The sequence below is a fragment of the Staurois parvus genome, unplaced genomic scaffold, assembly GCF_062004578.1.
Source record: "Staurois parvus isolate SC_StPar_1 unplaced genomic scaffold, SC_StPar_1.0 ptg000669l, whole genome shotgun sequence".
NCBI classification, from domain to species: Eukaryota; Metazoa; Chordata; class Amphibia; order Anura; family Ranidae; genus Staurois; species Staurois parvus.
In genome coordinates, this window is record NW_028318465.1 from 586,677 (window position 1) to 607,810 (window position 21,134).

The following is a 21,134-nucleotide window of genomic DNA, read 5'->3' on the forward strand; positions in this document are numbered from 1 at the left end:
GGACAGCACAGGGATGACCAGAGACTGCGGACAGCACAGGGATGACCAGAGACTGCGGACAGCACAGGGATGACCAGAGACTGCGGACAGCACAGGGATGACCAGAGACTGCGGACAGTACAGATGACTGCTGACCTTTGGGGAGGTGGGGAGCGGGTACCTGAATTTGACAGGTACCCGCTCTTACTTCCGCAGTTGTTCTTTGATCTTACCTGTTCCTCGATCCAGCCGCGTGCTGTCTTCCCGGCTTCTGTAATGGCGCTCAGCATGACAGCCGGGTGCCCAGTGCGCATGAGCGAGAAGCACTTGCGCTTTGTGATTGGTCCGGCGGCTTCTGGGATCTGTCATGTGTCCCAGGTACCGCCTTGCCATTCACAAAAAGCACCGCTTCTTGCGCATGCGCACTTGGCACCCGGTTGTCATGCCCAGCGCCCACACTACAGAAGCCGGGAAGACAGCGCGCCGCTGGATAGAGGAACAGGTAAGGTCCCGCTGCAGAGCTGAGCGGCCGGCCCGGTATTCTGACACGGCCGCGGTGGAAATACCGGACCGGCCGCTCCATATTCGCTCCATAAGACACACTGACACACTGACATGGAGGGCCGTATTAAACCGACCCTCGGGCCGTAAATGGCCCGCGGGCCGGACTTTGGACATGCCTGCTGTAGGGGATGAAGGCACCATCCTTTGATGAGTTCATGAGGAATGCCGAGTAGCACAAATCTTGAATCATGATGCTCCAGCACAATGCAGTAGTCTCTCCTTTCAATATTTAGGCTGGTTGGTATTCCCCCGAATCTCGCTGGAAGGATAGTGATGCCCTCCTTTCCTGGGTGTTTTGATATTATCTAACTTTCTTACTAAAATGTGTTGTGTTTTTATATCACAAGCCTTTACCTGTTATGAATTGATATTTTATTCCTACCTGAAAAGACTCAATGAGCCCTCAGAATCTCCATTACAAGCTAGAAAAATTTAAAGGAGATAAAACAAATGCAATCAGTTTTGAGTTGTGACCTTTACATAAAAAGCGCTGTCCAAAGTGATAGGTTAACTTTCATAATTAGCTAATAATATTATAATATATAATAATTTGGTTAATCCATGCAATAAAACCTTTAGCAAGTTTTAAAACATTTTAAATAAAAAAAAATAAGCATATAAATGAAAGTAACATTTTGCACTATGCTGTAGAGAATTCAGAACTCAAGGATGTAAAGAGCAAAAAGGGCGCAGTGCAGTCATGTGCAAGTACCATACAGTACAAAGCTGGCTTTACACTAGTAGACTTGGAGTGGAGTTTAGTAGATGTTCAAATGAACATTCAAATAAAAATGCTCATTAAATATATTTGATGGCATGACGAATGTCGTTCTAAAGTGCTTCAAAAAAACATTTGCTTTTAACATTTAATTTTGAAGTGTATGAATTTTCCCAAATGAAAACCACATTCATTGTTAAAAATTCATTAATTTTCCATCCCTATCGTTTGACTTTTATCACCACATCAGTCGAAAAACAAATGTCCATTTGATCCCCACTAACATTTACAAAATTGAACAAACATTGTACAAAAAAAAAAATCTTCGAACAAAATTCTACTAGTCTATGGCCAGATTGGCCAATAGCAGAAGTTGGTAGTTTTCCAATATCATTGATCCTTGTTAGACAACCAGTGGATCTCCTGTTGTAAAAATACATGTCTCATGCTTTGTCATACAGATAACTGCTTGTCAAACAGAGGAAAATCACGAGGAATACATGAACAGCCATGGCCATATAGTCATTACTTGCCACATCTGTTCTAATAAAGTTGTATTTTGTATGAGGAGCTTGAGACATGCTAGTGATCTTTTGTTCCATGACATTCTGAAGTATTTGAAGACAGGCTGCCCTAGCCAGGGATATTGCTAAGCCTTGTACACGCAGGCAGAAATTGGTCTGTTCAGCAGGAACTGGCCGACTTTCACCCCATGTGTACAACTGTCTGTTCTACAGAAGCTGCTCTCACTTCTGTTGAACAGGCATGCTGAAAAATCAGCATCCGACCCGCATCCAATAAGCGCTTGAAGCCAATGGCTGCGAGCGCCGATTACTGTGTTCTAGCGGGGGGGGGGGTCTCCCTGTCAGAATACAATAGCACAGTGGGGGATATTGCTGCACCAATATTGCTTGTGTTGGTATGGCGATCTGTCCGGTTTTTTTTGTTTGTTCAGTCTGCTGGGTTGAAGGAATGAAGTGCGTGCACCCAGCTTTACACACACTACAGCCAGTTTGAGTGGAAGTCAACTAAGCCACCATTATGTTTTTATCAACTCATGACAGCTGTAGGATATTAAGACTTTTTTTAGAAGAGCTTATCATACTTTGTTGCCATACTATCAAAACACCTCCAGTGGAAGCGTTCTTCTTTACTGTAACCTTTTGGTAAGAAATCTGCTGCTCTAAAAGTAGCAGTATAGTGACAGATTATATAGAAGAATCCCAGGTCCATGGCATTTGTGTTAAGTGCCTTTATTACTTAATATACCTAGAACATGGGACATGATGATTTCTGGCGGTGTCATGCTAATTTCTTGCTTTACAAACTAATAGGAAGGTTCAAGTTGTTGTTTTGTCTCGTGCTGTGTTTCACAGCAGCTGTTATCTGGGATCACAACATGGTCTGTCCTTGAGCAGATAATGTTTCTTTTCAAGATAGTACTAGAATAAAGTAAGTGACCTTCACATTTTCACTATCACTAGATATTTGAATAAAATAGAAATATATTTCCATTTTTATGTAAGCATATGATTAAAATAGATGACAAATTTAACTAGGTCATCTGGTAATAATTCTCTCTTGTCACTTCTAAGGTAAGAGGTTTGATAAAGGCAGAGTATTCAGTTTAAATATGTAGCTAAATGTCCACATGTATATTTGTACAGTATATATCTTCATTAATTACAGTGTTCTGATTTTCTGGTCTGTGTGTGTTTCATCCAGCCTGAGATGAGTGATGACTAATATTCTTAAGGAAAAAAAAATACAACAAATGCAAAACTAGGTTTGTTTATCAACATTCATCAAATATAGCTAGTTGCCTGTCTTCCTTTTCTTTTTGGATTACTTTTTTAGAACATATGTTTATTAAAGTTAATCATCCATATGTTAGCTTTGAGATATAGGTGTAGTCTAGAGGCTTGCAGTAGCTCAAGCTTAAACTGACTGTAAGCTCAAAAAATCCAACATCTACCCTGAAAATATTATTGTACTCATTGCACCCACATGGAAGAAAAATATATTTAAAAAATATTCTTTCCAATTATATTGCCAGATATTTGAAATGCTACAATTTTGGCCATATTCAATATATTAAAAAAAAAAAAAAAAAAAAAAAAAAATATATATATATATATATATATATATATATATATATATATATATATATATATATATAATTATTATACAGGATTTATATAGTTTGCTCTGCGCTTTACGATATAAAGGGAGACAATATAGCAACAATACAGTTCAATACAAGAGGGATAGGAGGGCCCTGCTATATATACTGCATGTTGAAATTCGTTTTTATTACAAAATATATGAAATTATTTTTAAAAATACATTTCAAATATACTGTATGTCTTTAAAAATATAAATCTACATTTTTGGAATGCATTTACAAATATATGTTAAAAATTACTTTTTTATATGTTTAAAAACAATCTGAAGAATATATTTAAAAATATATATTTTTTAAAATATATATTTTTTGACCACTTCAATACAGGGCACTTTTGCCCCCTTTCTGCCCAGGCCAGTTTTCAGGTTTCAGCGCTCTCACACTTTGAATGACAATTGCGCGGTCATACAACACTGTACCCAAACTAAAATTTTATCATTTTGTTCACACAACTAGAGCTTTATTTTGGTGGTATTTATTCACCACTGCGGTCTTTATTTTTTGCTAAATTTACAAAAAAATACAGAAAATTTGGGAAAAAACAAATTTTTCTTTGTTTCTGTTATAAAGGTTTGCAAATAAATAATTGTTCAGAAATTTAAGCCAAGATGTATTCTGCTACATTTCTTTGGTGAAAATAACCCAAATCAGTATTTATTATTTAGTCTGTAGGAAAGTTATAGAGTTCACAAAATATGGGATATATCTGAAAATTGACCAATCCTGAAGTACTGACAGCCAATCTAATTTCGTGAGGCCCAAAAATGTCAGAACAGTACAGATATCCCCCAAATGACCCCTTTTTGCAAAGTAGACAGTCTGACGTATTTCATAAGAGTGAGGAAAGACAAAACAGAGGGCGTACAGGCCTAGTGCATTACCATAAAAAATGTTTAATAAAAAATAAAGTATGTGTTGTACTCACAAACGACAATATAGTCAAGGCACATCATAACGAACAGCTGGGTCAACACCGCGCTGAGTAACAGTCCGCAATAGGGAGTTTAGACATCCAAAAGGCTGACGCGTTTTGAGGACTTGCCTCTGAGGGCTCTGAAGAAGGTTGCTAAGCTTTTTTTCTAACAACCACCAGCCCCCTGGACCCCATTATCTCACAACTACTCCACTCACAATCTTGCTCTATTCTGCACTCTGTAATTCACATCATCAATCTTTCAGTCTATACTGCCATCTTCCCAACTCCAAATCATGCTTTGGTCATCTCCATACTTAAAAATCCTTGCTGGATCCCTCCAGTCTGAACAACTGCAGACCCCAGGGGCGGACTGACCATTTGGGAACTCGGGCACTGCCCGAGAGCCCGGGGTCAGTAGGGGGCCCCATGAGATGCCCCTTGGTACCTTTCATAGGCTTTTTTGAGTGTGGTTTGAGTGTGGGCGAGGACACAGGGGCCCCGTGATTCCCTATTGCCCGGGGGCCCCATGAATTGTCAGTCCTTCCTTGGCAGACTCATCTCCTTGCTACCTTTTATCTCCAAATGTCTAGAATGCCTAGCCTACAACTGTCTCAGCTGCCACCTGACAACAACCTCCTCATCCCCTTTTAGTCTGGCTTTGATCTTCAACACTCCACAGACACTGCTCTCCTGAAACTTACTAACTGCTAAAACCAATCGCCACTATTCCGTACTCATACTATTAGGCCTTGTTGCTGCCTTTGACACAGTTAACTACCCACAACTCTTCAAAAGAAAACAAAAAAAAAGAAAACCTCAACTCTTTTGGCCTGCTAGACTCTGCTTTTAGCTGATCCTCCTCCTACCTACCTAAGTGCACATTAAGTGTCACCTACAAGTCTGTCTCCTTCTTTCCTCTTGCTCTTCCTCTTCTGTAGAAGCCCTCCAAGGCTCTGGTGCTATCTACACTTACTCCCTGGTCTGTTGATAGCCTCTCATGGCTTCCAGTACCATCTATATGCTGGCAACACCCAAATCTATCTCTATCTGCCTCAGCTCCCCCTTTCAGTCTCCTTTTGCAGCAATAACTTACTAACTTAGATATTAATATGGATGTCACCGCTTACTCAAATGTAATCTTTCAAAAACTGAACTCCTGATATTTCCTTCTCCTGCATCCCCTCAAGACTATTGATCAAAATCAATAACACAATCATTAGTCCCTCCCCTCATGTTAGGGTTCTAGGTGTAATCCTGGACTCTGACCTGTCACTGTCCAGTTCTTGCCTCCTTAACCTTTGTAACATCTCCAACTATGCTTCTTCTTAAACAGTGACACCACCAAGTTGCTAACTCACTGCCTTGTTATTCCTTACTTTGACTATTACAATTCTCTCCTGGTTGGCCTGCCACTGCACGGGCTATTTCCCCTTCAGTCTATCATGAATGCTACTGCCACACTTATCCACCATTATAAGCCATTCAGTGTCCTCCACCCCTCTCTGACAGTCCCTCCACTGGCTTTATCTAACCCAACAAATAAATTCAATATACTAACAAAAATAAAGACATCCACAACTTCGTCCCAACTACAACACCAACCTTGTCTTGAAATATCACCCAAACTATCCTCTTCACTCATTCCAAGACCACCTTCTCTGTAGCTTCTCCTCACATGCTTGTCTCCGGGAATTCCCCAGAAAATTTCTCATGCTCTGGAACTCTCTACCCAGTCTTTCTGGCTATCTCCTATTCTGTTCGCCTTTAGGTAATCCCTGAAAGCTCATTTTATTAGGGAAGCCAGTCTCACCATCCCCTAAAAACTGTACTTTTAATTTCTCTATCTGCTTATCCCACACACTTATTACCTTTTGTATCACTTGCCCCTCCCTTTTAGAATGTAAGCTCCCACAAGCCTTCTGCCCCTCTTGTATTGAATTGTGTTGTACCCAAATGTCTCTATTTACCTATTTTGTAAAGCTCTGCTCAAACTGTTGGCTCTATATCACTCCTGTAGTAATAATAATACAGAGCGGATACTCATGAAAGGCAAATCTTTTTGATCACCAAAATATATTAATATTGGTTTGATACAATTGAGTAAGTTTCAATGTATTTTGTAGTAGTTAGTGAGCTCTATAAACATGCACTTTATTCATTCTGGAAATTATAGAATTAATTCTTATTATATTTCTCATCAGGAATGAATGCAGCTGTACGAGCAGTGGTGAGAGTGGGTATCTACACTGGTGCCAAAGTGTACTTTGTGCATGAGGTGTGTATACTAGTGTCATGGGAATAGAGTGTATAATTTTGTATTTATTTATTTTTTATATAATGTTTGTAAACTGTAAGCTTCCAAGTACAGTTGTTTAAAAATGTTTCAGGGTTACCAAGGACTGGTCGATGGAGGTGACCACATTCGGGAAGCCAGCTGGGAAAGTGTGTCAATGATGCTGCAGTTGGTAAGTTAGTGAATACTTGAAATTTCTGCAATGAAATGGCAGGCAGGCTATGAAGAAATATTTATATCCAAATAAAATGTAATATTTAAAGCAGTTATGTAGATAAGTGGCTATGGAGGGAACTGTACAGCTGTATGTCATTTAGTGTGACACCTGTTTAGCTTTATGCTGTGTTTTTTTAACAGTTACAGAGATCCTGGTTTATGTAAATTTGAGAAACAGTTGAATTGCTGACTTTTAGCATCTAATATAGTACTTTGAGACTTGGTTCACACCCGCAGTCTGCAGGCTGGTGAAGGAATTACAAGACGCACAGAGCTTGCATTCATTCTGGATGATACCCCCACGCATCTCAGCCCACAGTCCGTTTGTGGGTGCCTGAACCTGGGCCGTGTCTTTAAAAAGGTGCATGCACCTTTTTCCTGCAGTAAACAAGCACAACAGCCCAATTCAAATTATTGGGCTGCTGTGCCCAAGCAAACATGGGCTGCAGTAGTGTGAACCCAGACTAATTGAAAAGTGAAACTTGAAGGGTTATAGACAGTACAGTAGGTAACAGAACAAAGTACTGGTAAAGTGAAATGCATAATTATCTTTTCTTCTCCTCCACCAGCAGTTCAGGCATGTTTAATAAATGTTGTTTCTGCATTATAGTGTATGTTGTATTTCTTGACATTTATGTGGCTCAAGGTGGGACCAGTCGCAGCCATGTATAAGTATAGCTATAGCAGACCATATGATTAAGGCACTGGATAGCAAAATGTGCCCAGTGTAGTCTGGCTGTGTAATGATAAACCCAAGCAACATAATACATAAGTAATAGTGCTGAGGGTCTTATGCTGGTAGTCTTTAGCAAAGAGCTCTCGGTTTTCAGAGCAAAGCCTTAACCCACACCCTTCTCACACTAATCCTCCCTGTATCCCCAACCTTTACTTAACCTTCTTCGACACAGTTGACCACCCCCTCCTCCTTAATAAACTATTCTCCCTTGGCGTCAGAGACACCGCTCTCTCCTGGTTCTCCTCTTACCTATCCCGACGCTCCTTCAGCGTTTCCTACAATGGTGCCACCTCCGCTTCCCTCCCCCTCTCTGTTGGGGTCCCCCAGGGCTCTGTCCTTGGACCCCTTCTCTTCTCCATCTACACCTCCTCCCTTGGCAAACTCATACACTCCCACGGCTTCAACTACCATCTCTATGCTGATGACACTCAAATTTACCTCTCCACCCCTCACCACACCTCCACTTTCTCCGCCCGCATCACTCACCTCCTAAACGACATCTCTGACTGGATGTCGCTCCATTTCCTCAAACTCAACCTCTCCAAAACCGAGCTTCTCGTCTTCCCTCCTGCCCGCGCCCCCCCCCCCATCCTATCCATCACTACTAACATCACCACCATCAATCCCGCCCCGCAAGCCAAAGTCCTTGGGGTCATTCTGGACTCTAACCTCTCCTTCCAACCTCATGTCAAATCACTGACAAACACATGCAGGCTCCACCTCCGCAATATCGCCAAAATACGCACCTTCCTTACCCCAGACACCGCTAAACTACTCGTACACTCCCTGATTATCTCACGCCTTGACTACTGCAACTCCCTCCTCACCGGCCTACCCCAGTGCAAACTCTCCCCGCTTCAGACCATCCTGAACTCAGCTGCCAGACTCATCCACCTCACCAGCCGCTCCACCTCTGCCACCCCCCTCTGCCTCTCCCTCCACTGGCTCCCTATCGCCCAACGCATCAAATTCAAACTACTCACTCTGACCTACAAAGCCATTCACAACACTGCCCCTAACTACCTCACCGACCTGATTCCCAAGTACCACCCTACCCGTACCCTTCGCTCTTCACAGGACCTCCTTCTATCTTGCTCCCTGGTCTCCTCCTCACACGCACGTCTGCAAGACTTCTCCAGGTCCTCCCCCATCCTCTGGAACTCACTACCCCAATCCATCAGACTGTCACCTTCCCTCCTCACCTTCAGGCGCTCCCTGAAAACCCACCTCTTCAGGGAAGCCTACCCCACCCTCACCTAACTGCTGCTCTCCTTCATTCCTCCTACCACTCCATCCCCCACAGCCACTTCCTCCTGTACCACTACCCCCTCCCTCCCAGATTGTAAGCTCGAAAGAGTAGGGCCCTCTTACCCCTCGTGTGCTGTTCGTAGCTGCTGTACTGTTTCATGTATTGTCCCCCCCTCTATTGTACAGCGCTGAGCAAACCCTTTGGCGCTATATAAACTCAATGTAATGTAATGTAATAACCTTTGCTTCAAGGACCAACCATTTTTGAACCCAGACATGTCCTAAAATCTACTATTTTGAAAAAAGTGTTTAGATAAAATACTGTGTATATGTAGATTTTAAATTCTCTTTGACAATAATAAAACGAGGACCTTTTTCAGCTGGAACTTGGTGGAACTTCCACCACCTCTGGCTCAGGCCCTCTGCTGCCTGCTCATCACTGTCACTTGTAAACACAAGTCCAGATACTGTGTTTACAAGCAGCAGCTTGTCTCCCAACAGCTCCCATAGATCTGATCTCCTGAGCTGCTCCAACTGAGTGCAGGATGGGGACAAGAGAGATGCAGGTGCCCGGGGTGCAGTGCAGATGCCAACACCCCCACTGGATGATCTCCCTGCAAGTGAGAGAGGTGGAGTCACCTACAGTGTGAAGGAAGATACTAGAGTCAGCTGGGTACTTTAGATTAATACAGCAAGAAAAGTAAGATATGTAGAAGATGGTGAAACGTTTAGGGAGGGGGGAGAAGATAGGGGCAGTGGAGGGTGGGGGTTACATGCAGAGGTCAGAGCTGAAGAGGGGTGAAAGTGAGATGTGGATGAGGGATGCAGGAGTGTGCAGCTCTGGAAGAAGGCTGAACTCTGCAATCTGTGTGTTTCGAATCCCAGAACTCTGCACTATGTACGTAGCACACCCCCGTACTCTGCACGTAGCACATCCCTGAACTCTTCAACCTCTGTCTAAACCCACACTTGAGAAACTCCAAGCTGCTTTTGCATTTGACTTGTATAAGAAAGGAACTCCATTTCAAAGCAGTCTAAAGCCATTATTGTGTTTAAAGCCATTTGTTTCCCACTTTCAAAAATGGTTTCAGCCGTGATAATGCATTTAGTAAAATTACATTTTCTCTATAAAATACAACAATGTAACCTAGCTTGGGTTCAGGCAGTCAGAACTTTGTTTTTAGCCCCCTATGCATTTATTTAGTTACAAGATTCTCAGGACAATTGTCAAACTGTAGATATGCAGGGGACACCAGAAGCTGTGTATGTAAGCTGTGGATTGAAAAATCCAAGTCATTTAATGAGCACATGTCACCCACCTGTGCAACACATGAACACAACAGTCACAAGATTAATTTTTTTATTTTCTCCACGTGGCTACTATTAGTGGATTAATTTTTTTGAACTTTTTAATCCATTGATAATATAATTTGTACATGTTTTTATTTCCATTGATCATTATGTTGTATGATGTATACAGGGCTGCTGTTAGAAACCATGGGGCCTCATACAGCCAACATGACAGGGCCCCCCCCCCTCCCCAAACAAAAGTACAGTTTATAATGCTTCAGTTATGAATGAACACAGTGAGTGATCGGTACAGATCACTCATTGTGTTCATTCAGGAAAGTAAAGGGCTGGTAAATGTGACATATTTACCAGGACCTTCCCCCACTTTCCATCCTGAAGGATCCTATTGTGTGCTTGCAGCTACCGATGGGAAGGAGAGGAGGGAAGCTGCCAGCACTGCGGGAGTGGGGTCACACAGGGGAACTTGGCCAGCAGGGGGAAAATGTATTGTACACAGACAGGGAGGGTGATGGGTGCAGTAAGGGGGTCAATTACTGGAACTGGTCCGCTGTATAACTCTGCAGCAGCTGAAAGCCAACAAGTGGGAGAGGAGAAGAAGCCAGCTTTCAGCTGCTCCAGACAGAGCCATACAGGGGATCAATTCCAATAATTGATCCCCCCCCACCACCACCACCATTCTGACCACCCTTCCTGCCCATATCCGATTAACCCAGCTGCCTGGGCCCCCTGCTGGCCTGGGCCCCATACAAGAGGACTGGTGGTACCCCCTTATCCAAGCCCTTGATGTATATGTCATTGCTTGGACTGCCTAATTTGTATAGTTAATGATTTATTATTATTATATTATAGTGCCAACAGTTTGCTCAGTGCTTTACAATATAACGGGAGACAATACAGCAACAATATAGTTCAATACAATAGGGATTTGAGGGCCCTGCTCCTTGGAGCTTACAATCTAGGAGGGAGGGGCTTGTGGTACAAAAGGTAGTAACTGTGGGGGATGGACTGGTTGGAAGAGTAGAAGATTCCAGTATTAGCTGAGGGCAGGATAGGCTTCCCTGAAGAGATAGGCACTTCTTTCTCACTGATGTAAGCTGGAAATGATACCATGACGTGTCATTGCACATGTTAGTAGAAAAGTTGATGAATGATGGAAGGAAGAGGTTACTAGGTAGTATTTTAGGTTACACTGTAGTGGCATTTAGGATATTTTTTCCAGACTGTTTTACTTTGCTTTGGGTCACTTCCCACAACTTGTCCAATGCAATACGAGAGCCTGATTTATAGGACTACCGCACAAAGTGGGCTTAAGTGGAGAAGGGTTCTGTGATATTAGTGACAAACTTCTCTGCTGTTTGTCTGTGACAAAAGCTCTATTTTGTTGTTAAAGTAAACCTACCACAAACCTGAGTACTTGAAATGGAGCATCGGATTCAAAATTGTGAAAACGTTTTCAAAATGACCAGTAAATCCAGAGATATGTCCAGCCATCTGAAATTTTCTTCTATATGATATATAAAAAACATATTCCAAAGAAAAGGTAAATTATAAAGTCTTCTTTTTCCATTTAAGTAGTTAAAAAAAACGAAACATTTTTTTCCTTATTGTGTTCCTTGCATTAGGGCAAAAAATGTTTAGGCATCAGAATCCCTCCCTTTCCCCCTTTTACCTGAGCTCTCATTGGATCCAATGCTGTGCCCATCTGCAGCTCTTTCCTCACATCCTGATCTCGCAGGCTTTGCTGATGCAGCGGGAGCCATTGGCTCTTGCTGCTGTCAGTCAAGGCCAGTGATGAGGGGGTGGGGCTAAGTCTCGCTGTCTGTGTCTATAGACGCAGAATGCGAGGCTTGGGGGTGAGACCGCACGAGTACCCCTATAGAAAGTGGCTTTCTATGTGGGCACTTACTTGAGCACTGGTGGGGGACCCAAGAGGAGGAGGTGTGGGGCCACACTGTGTAATTCCATACAAAGTAGGTAAGTTAAAAACCTGTTTTTTTTTGTTTTTGTGTTTTTTTGTTTTTGTGGTTTTTTTTGTTTTGTTTTGTTTTTTAAGAAAAAGCATTTACAGTGACTTTAACTTATAACAAAGGACTCAAGCCCATTTCAATGACAACAAAAACTATTTAGATTGTAAATTTGTGTACTTACTGTTAATATTGTAAAAATGTAAACAACACCTTACAAGTCTCAAATGCAAGCTTTTTTCTGCTGTTCTCAGACATCCTGTTATAGGGTACCTAATTTTTTTTTTTTCTCAGTCTGTCCCCCCCCCCCCTTTGTATATGTGAATGTTGCCACCCTTTCCTACTCACCACCAGTAAAATAAAATATCAAGCAAGACCCTATGGCAAATTATGTTTGTATTTACATGTCAGTATCTCTTCCATTATAACATTTGGACAGATTATTTTAAATAGTTCAGAACATTTAGTGAGGTGAAGAATAATTTTGCAGCCCGTTGTATATTTATATGAAATATTTTGTGTATCGGTGCTATGAATAGTAGGCTGCTGAAAAACACTGATTTGGTGATTTATGCACAGTATTACCGTATATACTCGAATATAAGCCGAGTTTTTCAGCACATTTTTGTGCTGAAAAACGGCCCCCTCGGCTTATACTCGAGTCAACGTCTGCAGATGTCAGGGGGGGTGCGAGGCTCCGTCAAGGGGGGCGCGTACAGGGGTGGGCAGAGGGCTGCTGTCTCTTACCTGGCTCCCACGATGATCCATCCAGGAAGCGCTGCTCCTTCCGTCACTCCGGCCACTCCCTCACTCCTGCCGCTCGGCTCCGCCTCCTCACCGGTGATTGGCCGCCAGAACTGTAGCTCAGGAAAGGTACACAGGCGGCCAATCACGGGCGAGGAGGCGGAGCCGAGCGGACCCGCGAAAATCGAGTGAGGGAAAAGCCGGTAAGTGTGCAGTGCAGAGGTGCTGCTGCAACCACATATGCTGGCTGCAGCAGCACCATACTGCAACAGGGGTCAGCAAGTGTCATTGGTGTCAGTGGGAGGAATAGTGCCGCATCATTGGTGTCACTGATACTAATGATGGGGCATTATTTCTCCCACTGACACCAACGATGGGGCACTATTCCTCCCACTGACACCAATGATGGGGCACTATTCCTCCCACTGATATTAATGATGGGGCATTACCCCTCCCACTGACACCAACGATGGGGCACTATTCCTCCCACTGATACCAATGATGGGGCACTATTCCTCCCCCTGATACCAATGATGGGGCACTATTCCTCCCACTGATACCAATGATGGGGCACTATTCCTCCCACTGACACCAATGATGGGGCACTATTCCTCCCACTGACACCAATGATGGGGCACTATTCCTCCCACTGATACCAATGATGGGGCACTATTCCTCCCACTGACACCAATGATGGGGCACTATTCCTCCCACTGACACCAATGATGGGGCACTATTCCTCCCACTGATACCAATGATGGGGCACTATTCCTCCCACTGACACCAATGATGGGGCACTATTCCTCCCACTGACACCAATGATGGGGCACTATTCCTCCCACTGACACCAATGATGGGGCACTATTCCTCTCACTGATACCAATGATGGGGCACTATTCCTCCCACTGACACCAATGATGGGGCACTATTCCTCCCACTGACACCAATGATGGGGCACTATTCTTCCCACTGACACCAATGATGGGGCACTATTCCTCCCACTGACACCAATGATGGGGCACTATTCCTCCCACTGACACCAATGATGGGGCATTATTCCTCCCACTGACACCAATGATGGGGCACTATTCCTCCCACTGACACCAATGATGGGGCACTATTCCTCCCACTGACACCAATGATGGGGCACTATTCCTCCCACTGACACCAATGATGGGGCACTATTCCTCCCACTGATACTAATGATGGGGCTTATACTCGAGTCAATAGTTTTTCCCAGTTTTTTGTGGTAAAATTAGGTACCTCGGCTTATATTCGGGTCGGCTTATACTCGAGTATATACGGTAACACTTTAATGTTTTTAGCTTGTCATATGCTGGCATTGAATTTCGGTCTGGCTTATATGCCTATCTTTCACTTTTAAAGTATCAAAATGGATAGGCTGCCTTAGTGCAACACATAGTAATGCGTGAAATACTGCATGTTAGCACATGTGTGGTAATACAACACAAAATTCCAGTCTGCATGGGCCAAAAATGAAAAATTTAAATTCAATAAAAGACTAGTTTGGGGTTTATGAAAAATAAACATCCAGACTCACCTCTATGCTGCAGCTTTACACTGTGTGCACAATTATTAGGCAAGTTGTATTTTTGAGGATTCACTTAATTATTGAACAACTACAGTGCTCTCGGTCAATCCAAAATGTTAATAAACATCAAACCTGAATACTTAAAGTAAAAGTGAGGTTTTGGCTTTCTTAGGAGAATATCTATGTGCATAGAATTATTGGGCAACTATTAGTGTGAAAAAGTATTATGAAACTACATGAAAAACAAACATTTTCTCATCTCACTTGTTTATTTTCATCTGTTAAAGTGAGAATAATAAAAAACAACTCAAAATTTACAAATAAACATTTCTGACCTTTAAAAAAAAACAAAAAAAACCCTCCGTGACCAATATAGCCACCCTTCTTTTCAATACCAGTCATAAGCATTCCATTCATGGAGTCTGTCAGTTTCTTCATCTGTTGACGATCAACTTTTTGTGCAGCAGCAACCACAGCCTCCCAGACACTGTTCAAAAAGGTGTACTGTTTTCCTTCACCGTAAATCTCTAGTATACGAAGGGCCCACAAGCTCTCAGTAGGGTTTAGGTCAGGTGAGGAAGTCATGTCATTATCCTTTCATCTTTAAAGCCTTTACTTGCTAGCCATGCAGTGGAGTACTTCAATGCATGCAATGGTGTCCTGCATAAATATCATGGTCATGCAGACTTTTTCCTGTACTACTACTTGAAGAAAGTGTCTTCTACAAACTGGCAGTAGGTTTGGGAGTTGATTTTGAGTCCTGAAAATCTTCAACCTGAAAAAGTCCAACTAGCTCATCTTTAATAATACTAGCCCATACCAAGACCCAACCTCCACCTTGCTGGCGTATGAGTCGAAGTGGAGCTCTGTGCTCATTACTGATCCAGCCACAGGCCCATCCATCTAGTCCGTCAGGAGTCACTCTCATCTCATCAGTCCATAAAACCTGTCTCCATATATTTCTTGGCCCAGTCTTGACGTTTCAACTTATGTGTCTTGTTCAGCGGTGCTCAGGTTACAGTCTTCCTTACCTTGGTCATGTCTCTGAGCATTGAGCAACTTGTACTTCTGGGCATTCCAGGTAGATTGCAGTTCTGAAATATGGCAGCACTAGAGGATAATGGGTTCCTGTTAGCTTTATGTTGGATTCTTCTCAGACCTTTGGCAGTTAGTTTGCGTCTTTTTTTTTTTTTTTTTTCTTAACACATTTCTTCGAACCCAGTTGGCTATTTGCAACAAAACATTTGATAGTTCTGTGATCACGCCCCAATATGTTAACAATTTCAAGAGTGCTGCATCCTGTCTTTTTTTGACCAATTTTACCTGAGGAAAAGAAGCTGCCTAATAATTATGCACACCTTGATATAGGGTGTTGATCTCCTTAGGCCACACCCACCCTCATTACAGAAATACACATCACCTGATATGCTTAAATCCAATAAGCATTAAAGTTTATACAGCTTGGAGTTGGACAATATGCATAAAAATGATGATTTGGTCAACTTACTCACTTGTCTAATAATTGTGCACACAGTGTAGTGTGATCCTACAGTTGTCCCACCTTGGCATTAAGACTGAGAACTGAGCAATCACATGACCATTGATTACTCAATCTGCTTGGAGTGTAGAGCTGTGACTGTCCGTATAGGGGCCAGCTGCATCATGCTTCAGCTCTAAACTACAAACTAAGAACTGGACCCAGCTGTCAATCAGGGAGCTGCTCTGCCGCATCAGCTGACACTGGGCTAGGGCTACAATCCACTAAATGCTGACTGTGGGTCACAGGAGAGCAAACGTAAGGGAACTCCTGTGACTCACAAGAAAAGCAAAGCTAAAAAAGCATTGACCATACTTTTCTTGAAAGAACAAAAAATACATGTTAAAATTGCATGTTTCTTCAATCCCCCAAAAACTAAATGGCTTATTTCAAAAGTAGAACATTGTTTTAAGATGATAAGCAGTTGAATTCACTAAATATACAGTGGGTGTAGAAAAGAAGCAACCCCTTTAAAATAATCACATTTTGTTGCTTTGCAGTCTGAAATGAAGACAGACACTGTTTTAGTTTTATCGAACTGTATTTACTCAGTGCAGCCTATAACATCCAAGTGAAATATAGAAAACCGTTAGAAAAAAAAGAATTCAAAAATGGAATCATTGAGTTGGAAAAGGATCACCCCCTCCTAAAAATGACTTTTAAACTCAATCAGGTGTAGCTAATCACTTTCTTACAGGCACATATAGCCATTTGACTTTCAACTGTGATCAGCTGTGGTCATTTTAATTCGCTTATCATGAAAGAAGCTTTCCTGGAGCATTTTAGTCCATGATAGTGTAACTGAAGCAAACAATTAACTATGGGTGGCAAGGCACTGTCAAAAGATCTCCAGATAACATTGTGGACAGTCAGGAGATGGATACTAAAAAAAATGTCAAAAGCTTGATCAATGCCTAGAAGTACAGTGTCTATTATTAAGTCCATTATTACGAAGTGCAAGGTATTTGGTACAATGCAGACCCTCCCTGGATGAGGACATCGCTCTAAACTGGGTGAAAAAGCAAGGAGGAAACTGGTCAGAGAAGCTACCATAAGGGCTTAAGCAACTCTGAAGTGCTTGCAGGAATTTATGACAAAGAGTGGTCATTGTGTGTATGTGAAAACAATATCACAAATTCTTCACAAATGTGGCTTGTATAGGAGGGTTGGAAGAAAAAAGCTACTCCTCAAGATTGGCCGCATGCAGTCATGACTGACCTTTGCCAAAACGCAGCTTGAAGATTCTGAGGTCACATGGAAAAAGGTGTTCTGGTCAGATGAAACTAAAACTGAATTATTTGGCCTCAACACGAAATGATATGTCTAGAAGAAATCAACATTCTTGAGGAAAATCTACTACCTTCTAACAGAAAGTTGTCAATGGGAAGAAGGTTTACGTTCCAACATGACAATGACCCAAAGCACACAGCAAAAATGACAATGGTTGAAGGAGAGAAAGGTGAATGTCCTTGCATGGCCTTGTCAGAGCCCAGACTTAAACCCCACTGAAAATCTGTGGAATGACTTGAAGAGTGCAGTCCAGAAACAGTCACTATCAAATGTAACTGAACTTAACCAGTTTACAAAGAAGAGTGGGCAGATAAGGCAAAGTCTAGATGTGCAATGTGAGTAGAGACATATCCCAACAGACTAAAGGGCTGTAATTAAAGCAAAAGGTGGTCCTGCAAAATACTGACACAAGGGGGGTGATCCTATTTCCAACTCTGTTGGAATCTGTGAAAAGGTGTGATTCTGTTTTTGATTTTTAATTTATTTTTTCTGACATGTTGGTGTTATATCCTTTACTTGGATGTCATAAGTTGCACTGATTAAATGCAACTGGATAAAACAAAAACTGTGTCTGTCTTCATTTCAGGCTGCAAAGAAACAAAATGTGATTATTTTAAAGGGGGTGGTTCTTTTCTATGTCCACTGTAACCAGTTTGTGTTTTTATTTTCTCTGCTAGAACAGATAATACATAGTCCAGAACCCATTGCATGTCAGTGTCTTGGTGACCGACAGCAGAGCTTTTTTAGACCAAGTTAGGGGAAGATCCTAATGCTTCAGCTTTTCTTAAATGCATTCTGTGCATCTAAGAATGGTAAAGAAATGTGATATACTTATGTCAAAACAGGTTTTTTTTCAACTGGACCTTTGTTTAAAAGAAAAAGTCAGCTTAGCCCTGGTCCACACTGGTACGACATGTCATGCGATTTGACTGTTTAAAATGCATGACAAATCGCATCCAATGATCAGCAATGTAACCGTTCTAATCATACCAATTGGAAAAGTAGTGCCTGAACTACTTTTGTCTTTTTGGGGTGTGACTTGCATAGACATCTGTGCATGAAGTCGCATAGATGTCTATGAAGTCACACCCGAAGTCTCATTGCTATCCGACTTTGAAATCATGCGACTTCAAGTGAAGTTGCACGATTTCAAAGTCGTATCCAGTGTGAACCAGGGCTTAGAGATGTGGAGTACATGAGAAGAACTCTAGAGAAGGTAGAATTAGTGCGAGAAATACATGTTTCTTTTTATGTTTCAATATTTTTATAAATTTTTAATTGATTATTGATATTTTTTTTTAATTTAACATCACATGTTGTTTGATAGAGTAAAATGTTTCTTTTAATATCCATTATAGCTATAGTTATGAAAGGCAGTCAGGTTTCCTTAAAAGTGCAAGTGTAAAGTATGCTTTTCCCTTTGTCTTCAAAGATCAACAAAATCTAAAACATTCTTTATTTAACAATAGCAGAAAGTTATGTATCCTGAAGTAAGCAAATGGCTGTTCCCTGTAGAGATGCTCTTCAAGTGGATCAATTATTGGCTGAATTGGGGTAGATGGACTAATTTGGCCGACAATTGTTCAGCAACTTTGAAGGTGCATCTGGTAATAATATTTTATGTCTGAGGTACACCAGCCTAAAAAATGTAATTAGTGCTTTCTTATACAGCTATATAGCTGTATTGATACATTTCCTTTTAATATACCTCACCCATTTAGTAATTCACATGGCTGCGTCCCCGTAAATCTTTAAATAACATTCACATTTTAAAGGTTATTGGTCAGATGAGTGTCCTATTAAAGATAGGCATTGTGACATCTTGACATTTCTTCTGGTTCGCCCTTTGCCAAGCTACTGATACTTAAGTCTGTGAATCTTCTATAGCCAGAGAGGTACACTCAATGTCAAAGACCAAAATAACCTGCCATTTTAGTGCCAGATGAGGTCAAAGTTCTGAGTGGAGTCCAGTTTCAAATGCCACACATAAATAGATGATACCTTTGACCTTTGCAATTAGCACTATGTAAGTGAACAGGTTTTTAGACATAATCATTCTTCACTATTTAGTCTTGTCTGTGTGCTGGACAGAAGATGTATTTGTGCCTTTTTTTTTTTTCATAAAGAATATTTTATTCTCCACATTTAGTAAAAATTACTATAATCAGAAGGTATGTTTTTATGTACCAAATTAATAACTTTGCTACAAGAATGGAGGCTGTTATAGTCACAATGGTAGGGGGTTTAGAAAGCAACTCCATATTAATACCAATGTTTTTTGATTCGAGTGTGAAACCAGGGGCGTTTTTATAACAAGGCAAACAAGGCATTTGCCTAAGGTGGCATTTTTCAGGGGGGCAGCACCGCCCCTTGGAAGAAGGGACACTTGCAGCATGGGGACAGGTGGGAATTGAGAGAGGCTGCAGACTGCTTGATGGTGCATGCAAAGCCCAACTCTCGTTCCCAGGGATATTCAGAGCTGTGAAGGTGAGAGACTTTCTCTCCGAGGGGGGTGATGTGTGTTACTGAAAGGCTCTCTCGGGTGGGGGGAGGCAGGGGTGTTGTTGGCCAATGTTAGGCTCTCTCTGCGGGGGGGGGGTCTGATTTTTGTGTTGCCTAGGGCAGTGCAAAACCTAAATACACCACTGTGTGCAAAAAGCACATACTTGAGATGGTCAGGTGCTCATAAAGTTGTTCCCATACTTTGTTTAAATAGAAAATGTTCTTTTTTTAATCAGTTTTCTGTTAAGTATATTACAAATACACAGTGCAAGTACAATAACTCTTCACCCTGCATTCTTCCCCTCCCTCCCTAATCCAGTGCCAATTAGAGCAATAAAATTAGATACAATCACAAATCTGAGGCATTGCGATTGGCAGCGCTGCAATACCTGCAGCTACATTTTGAAATAGCCACCCCATGCAAGAAAAGGCTGGAAATAAGGGTTAACATTAACATATCATGTCTTAAATATAAATAGTTAAGTGCATTCTACCAGAGGTGAGGGACGAGGAGACACCAACCCATGATAAATATCCAACCCATCACCCAAAACATACAGGGTCATTGAACCAGAGATGAATGCTAGAGGGTAATTACAGCAAAATCTTAAAGGGGGCAGGGGAACAGTAGCCCAACAACGACCTTTATACTTGGCAATCTGTGTTGAGTCAGGGGCATAAGTGCCAGGGCCACAGAACTTAACCAGCAGTTCTACAATTTTTCAAACTTTCCTGGTCATCCTTTTCTCTTTTGAGTCAAAATATTCTCAAAGTAGAATATCATTAACTGTGGATACCCATGCTGTATGGTCAGGGAGAAATGAAGTAGCTCTTCTGTGATATTATTTTAAAGGCTAGGACCTGCAATCCGAGAAATGGTATCAGAACCTCAGGGGATAACCCCTCATCCTAGCAATTATAAACCTAATCTAATGACATAGTTTAGGTTCCAGGTCAGAACTCTAATGATTGACAGAAATTATGGTATCTAGAACAGCAGACCAGTACCAAAAGAAATTTGGGCACCTTCAGAGCATGTGCATTAGGTCTCCATGAATTTGCCCACGTATAGCACAAGATTTGATCTATGACCATATTGATGTAGCTGTCAGGAGGTATGATAAGCTCTATGTGATATGATTTGGTTTGGGTTTGGTCAGTTTTTGGGATGTGATAAAGACACATCTGGTAAATGTTCTAAAATAAAAGGCCACTGTGTGCATCTACATCTGTTGCACATCTCTCCCTGCAAGACATGTTCATATTTAGGCAAAACATTTCTTTTTAGTTTTGGATAGAGTAGAGAGGGTTTCGAACACCTGTCAATTTGTATTAGTGTATGTGCCCCCATTAAGGAGATTCACCCTCTTTATTTGTCC

General features: G+C 41.7%; 1 protein-coding gene across 1 annotated transcript in view; it reads left to right on the forward strand.

Moving 5' to 3' along the window:
• Nucleotides 1-21,134, forward strand: part of LOC149447802 (ATP-dependent 6-phosphofructokinase, muscle type) — a 72,238-nt gene that overhangs the window by 8,923 nt on the left and 42,181 nt on the right. The window contains exons 4-5 of the mRNA XM_089652035.1: nucleotides 6,564-6,637; nucleotides 6,750-6,827. Of these exons, the coding sequence (XP_089508161.1) occupies nucleotides 6,564-6,637; nucleotides 6,750-6,827 (152 nt within the window). The remainder of the gene's footprint in view (nucleotides 1-6,563; nucleotides 6,638-6,749; nucleotides 6,828-21,134) is intronic.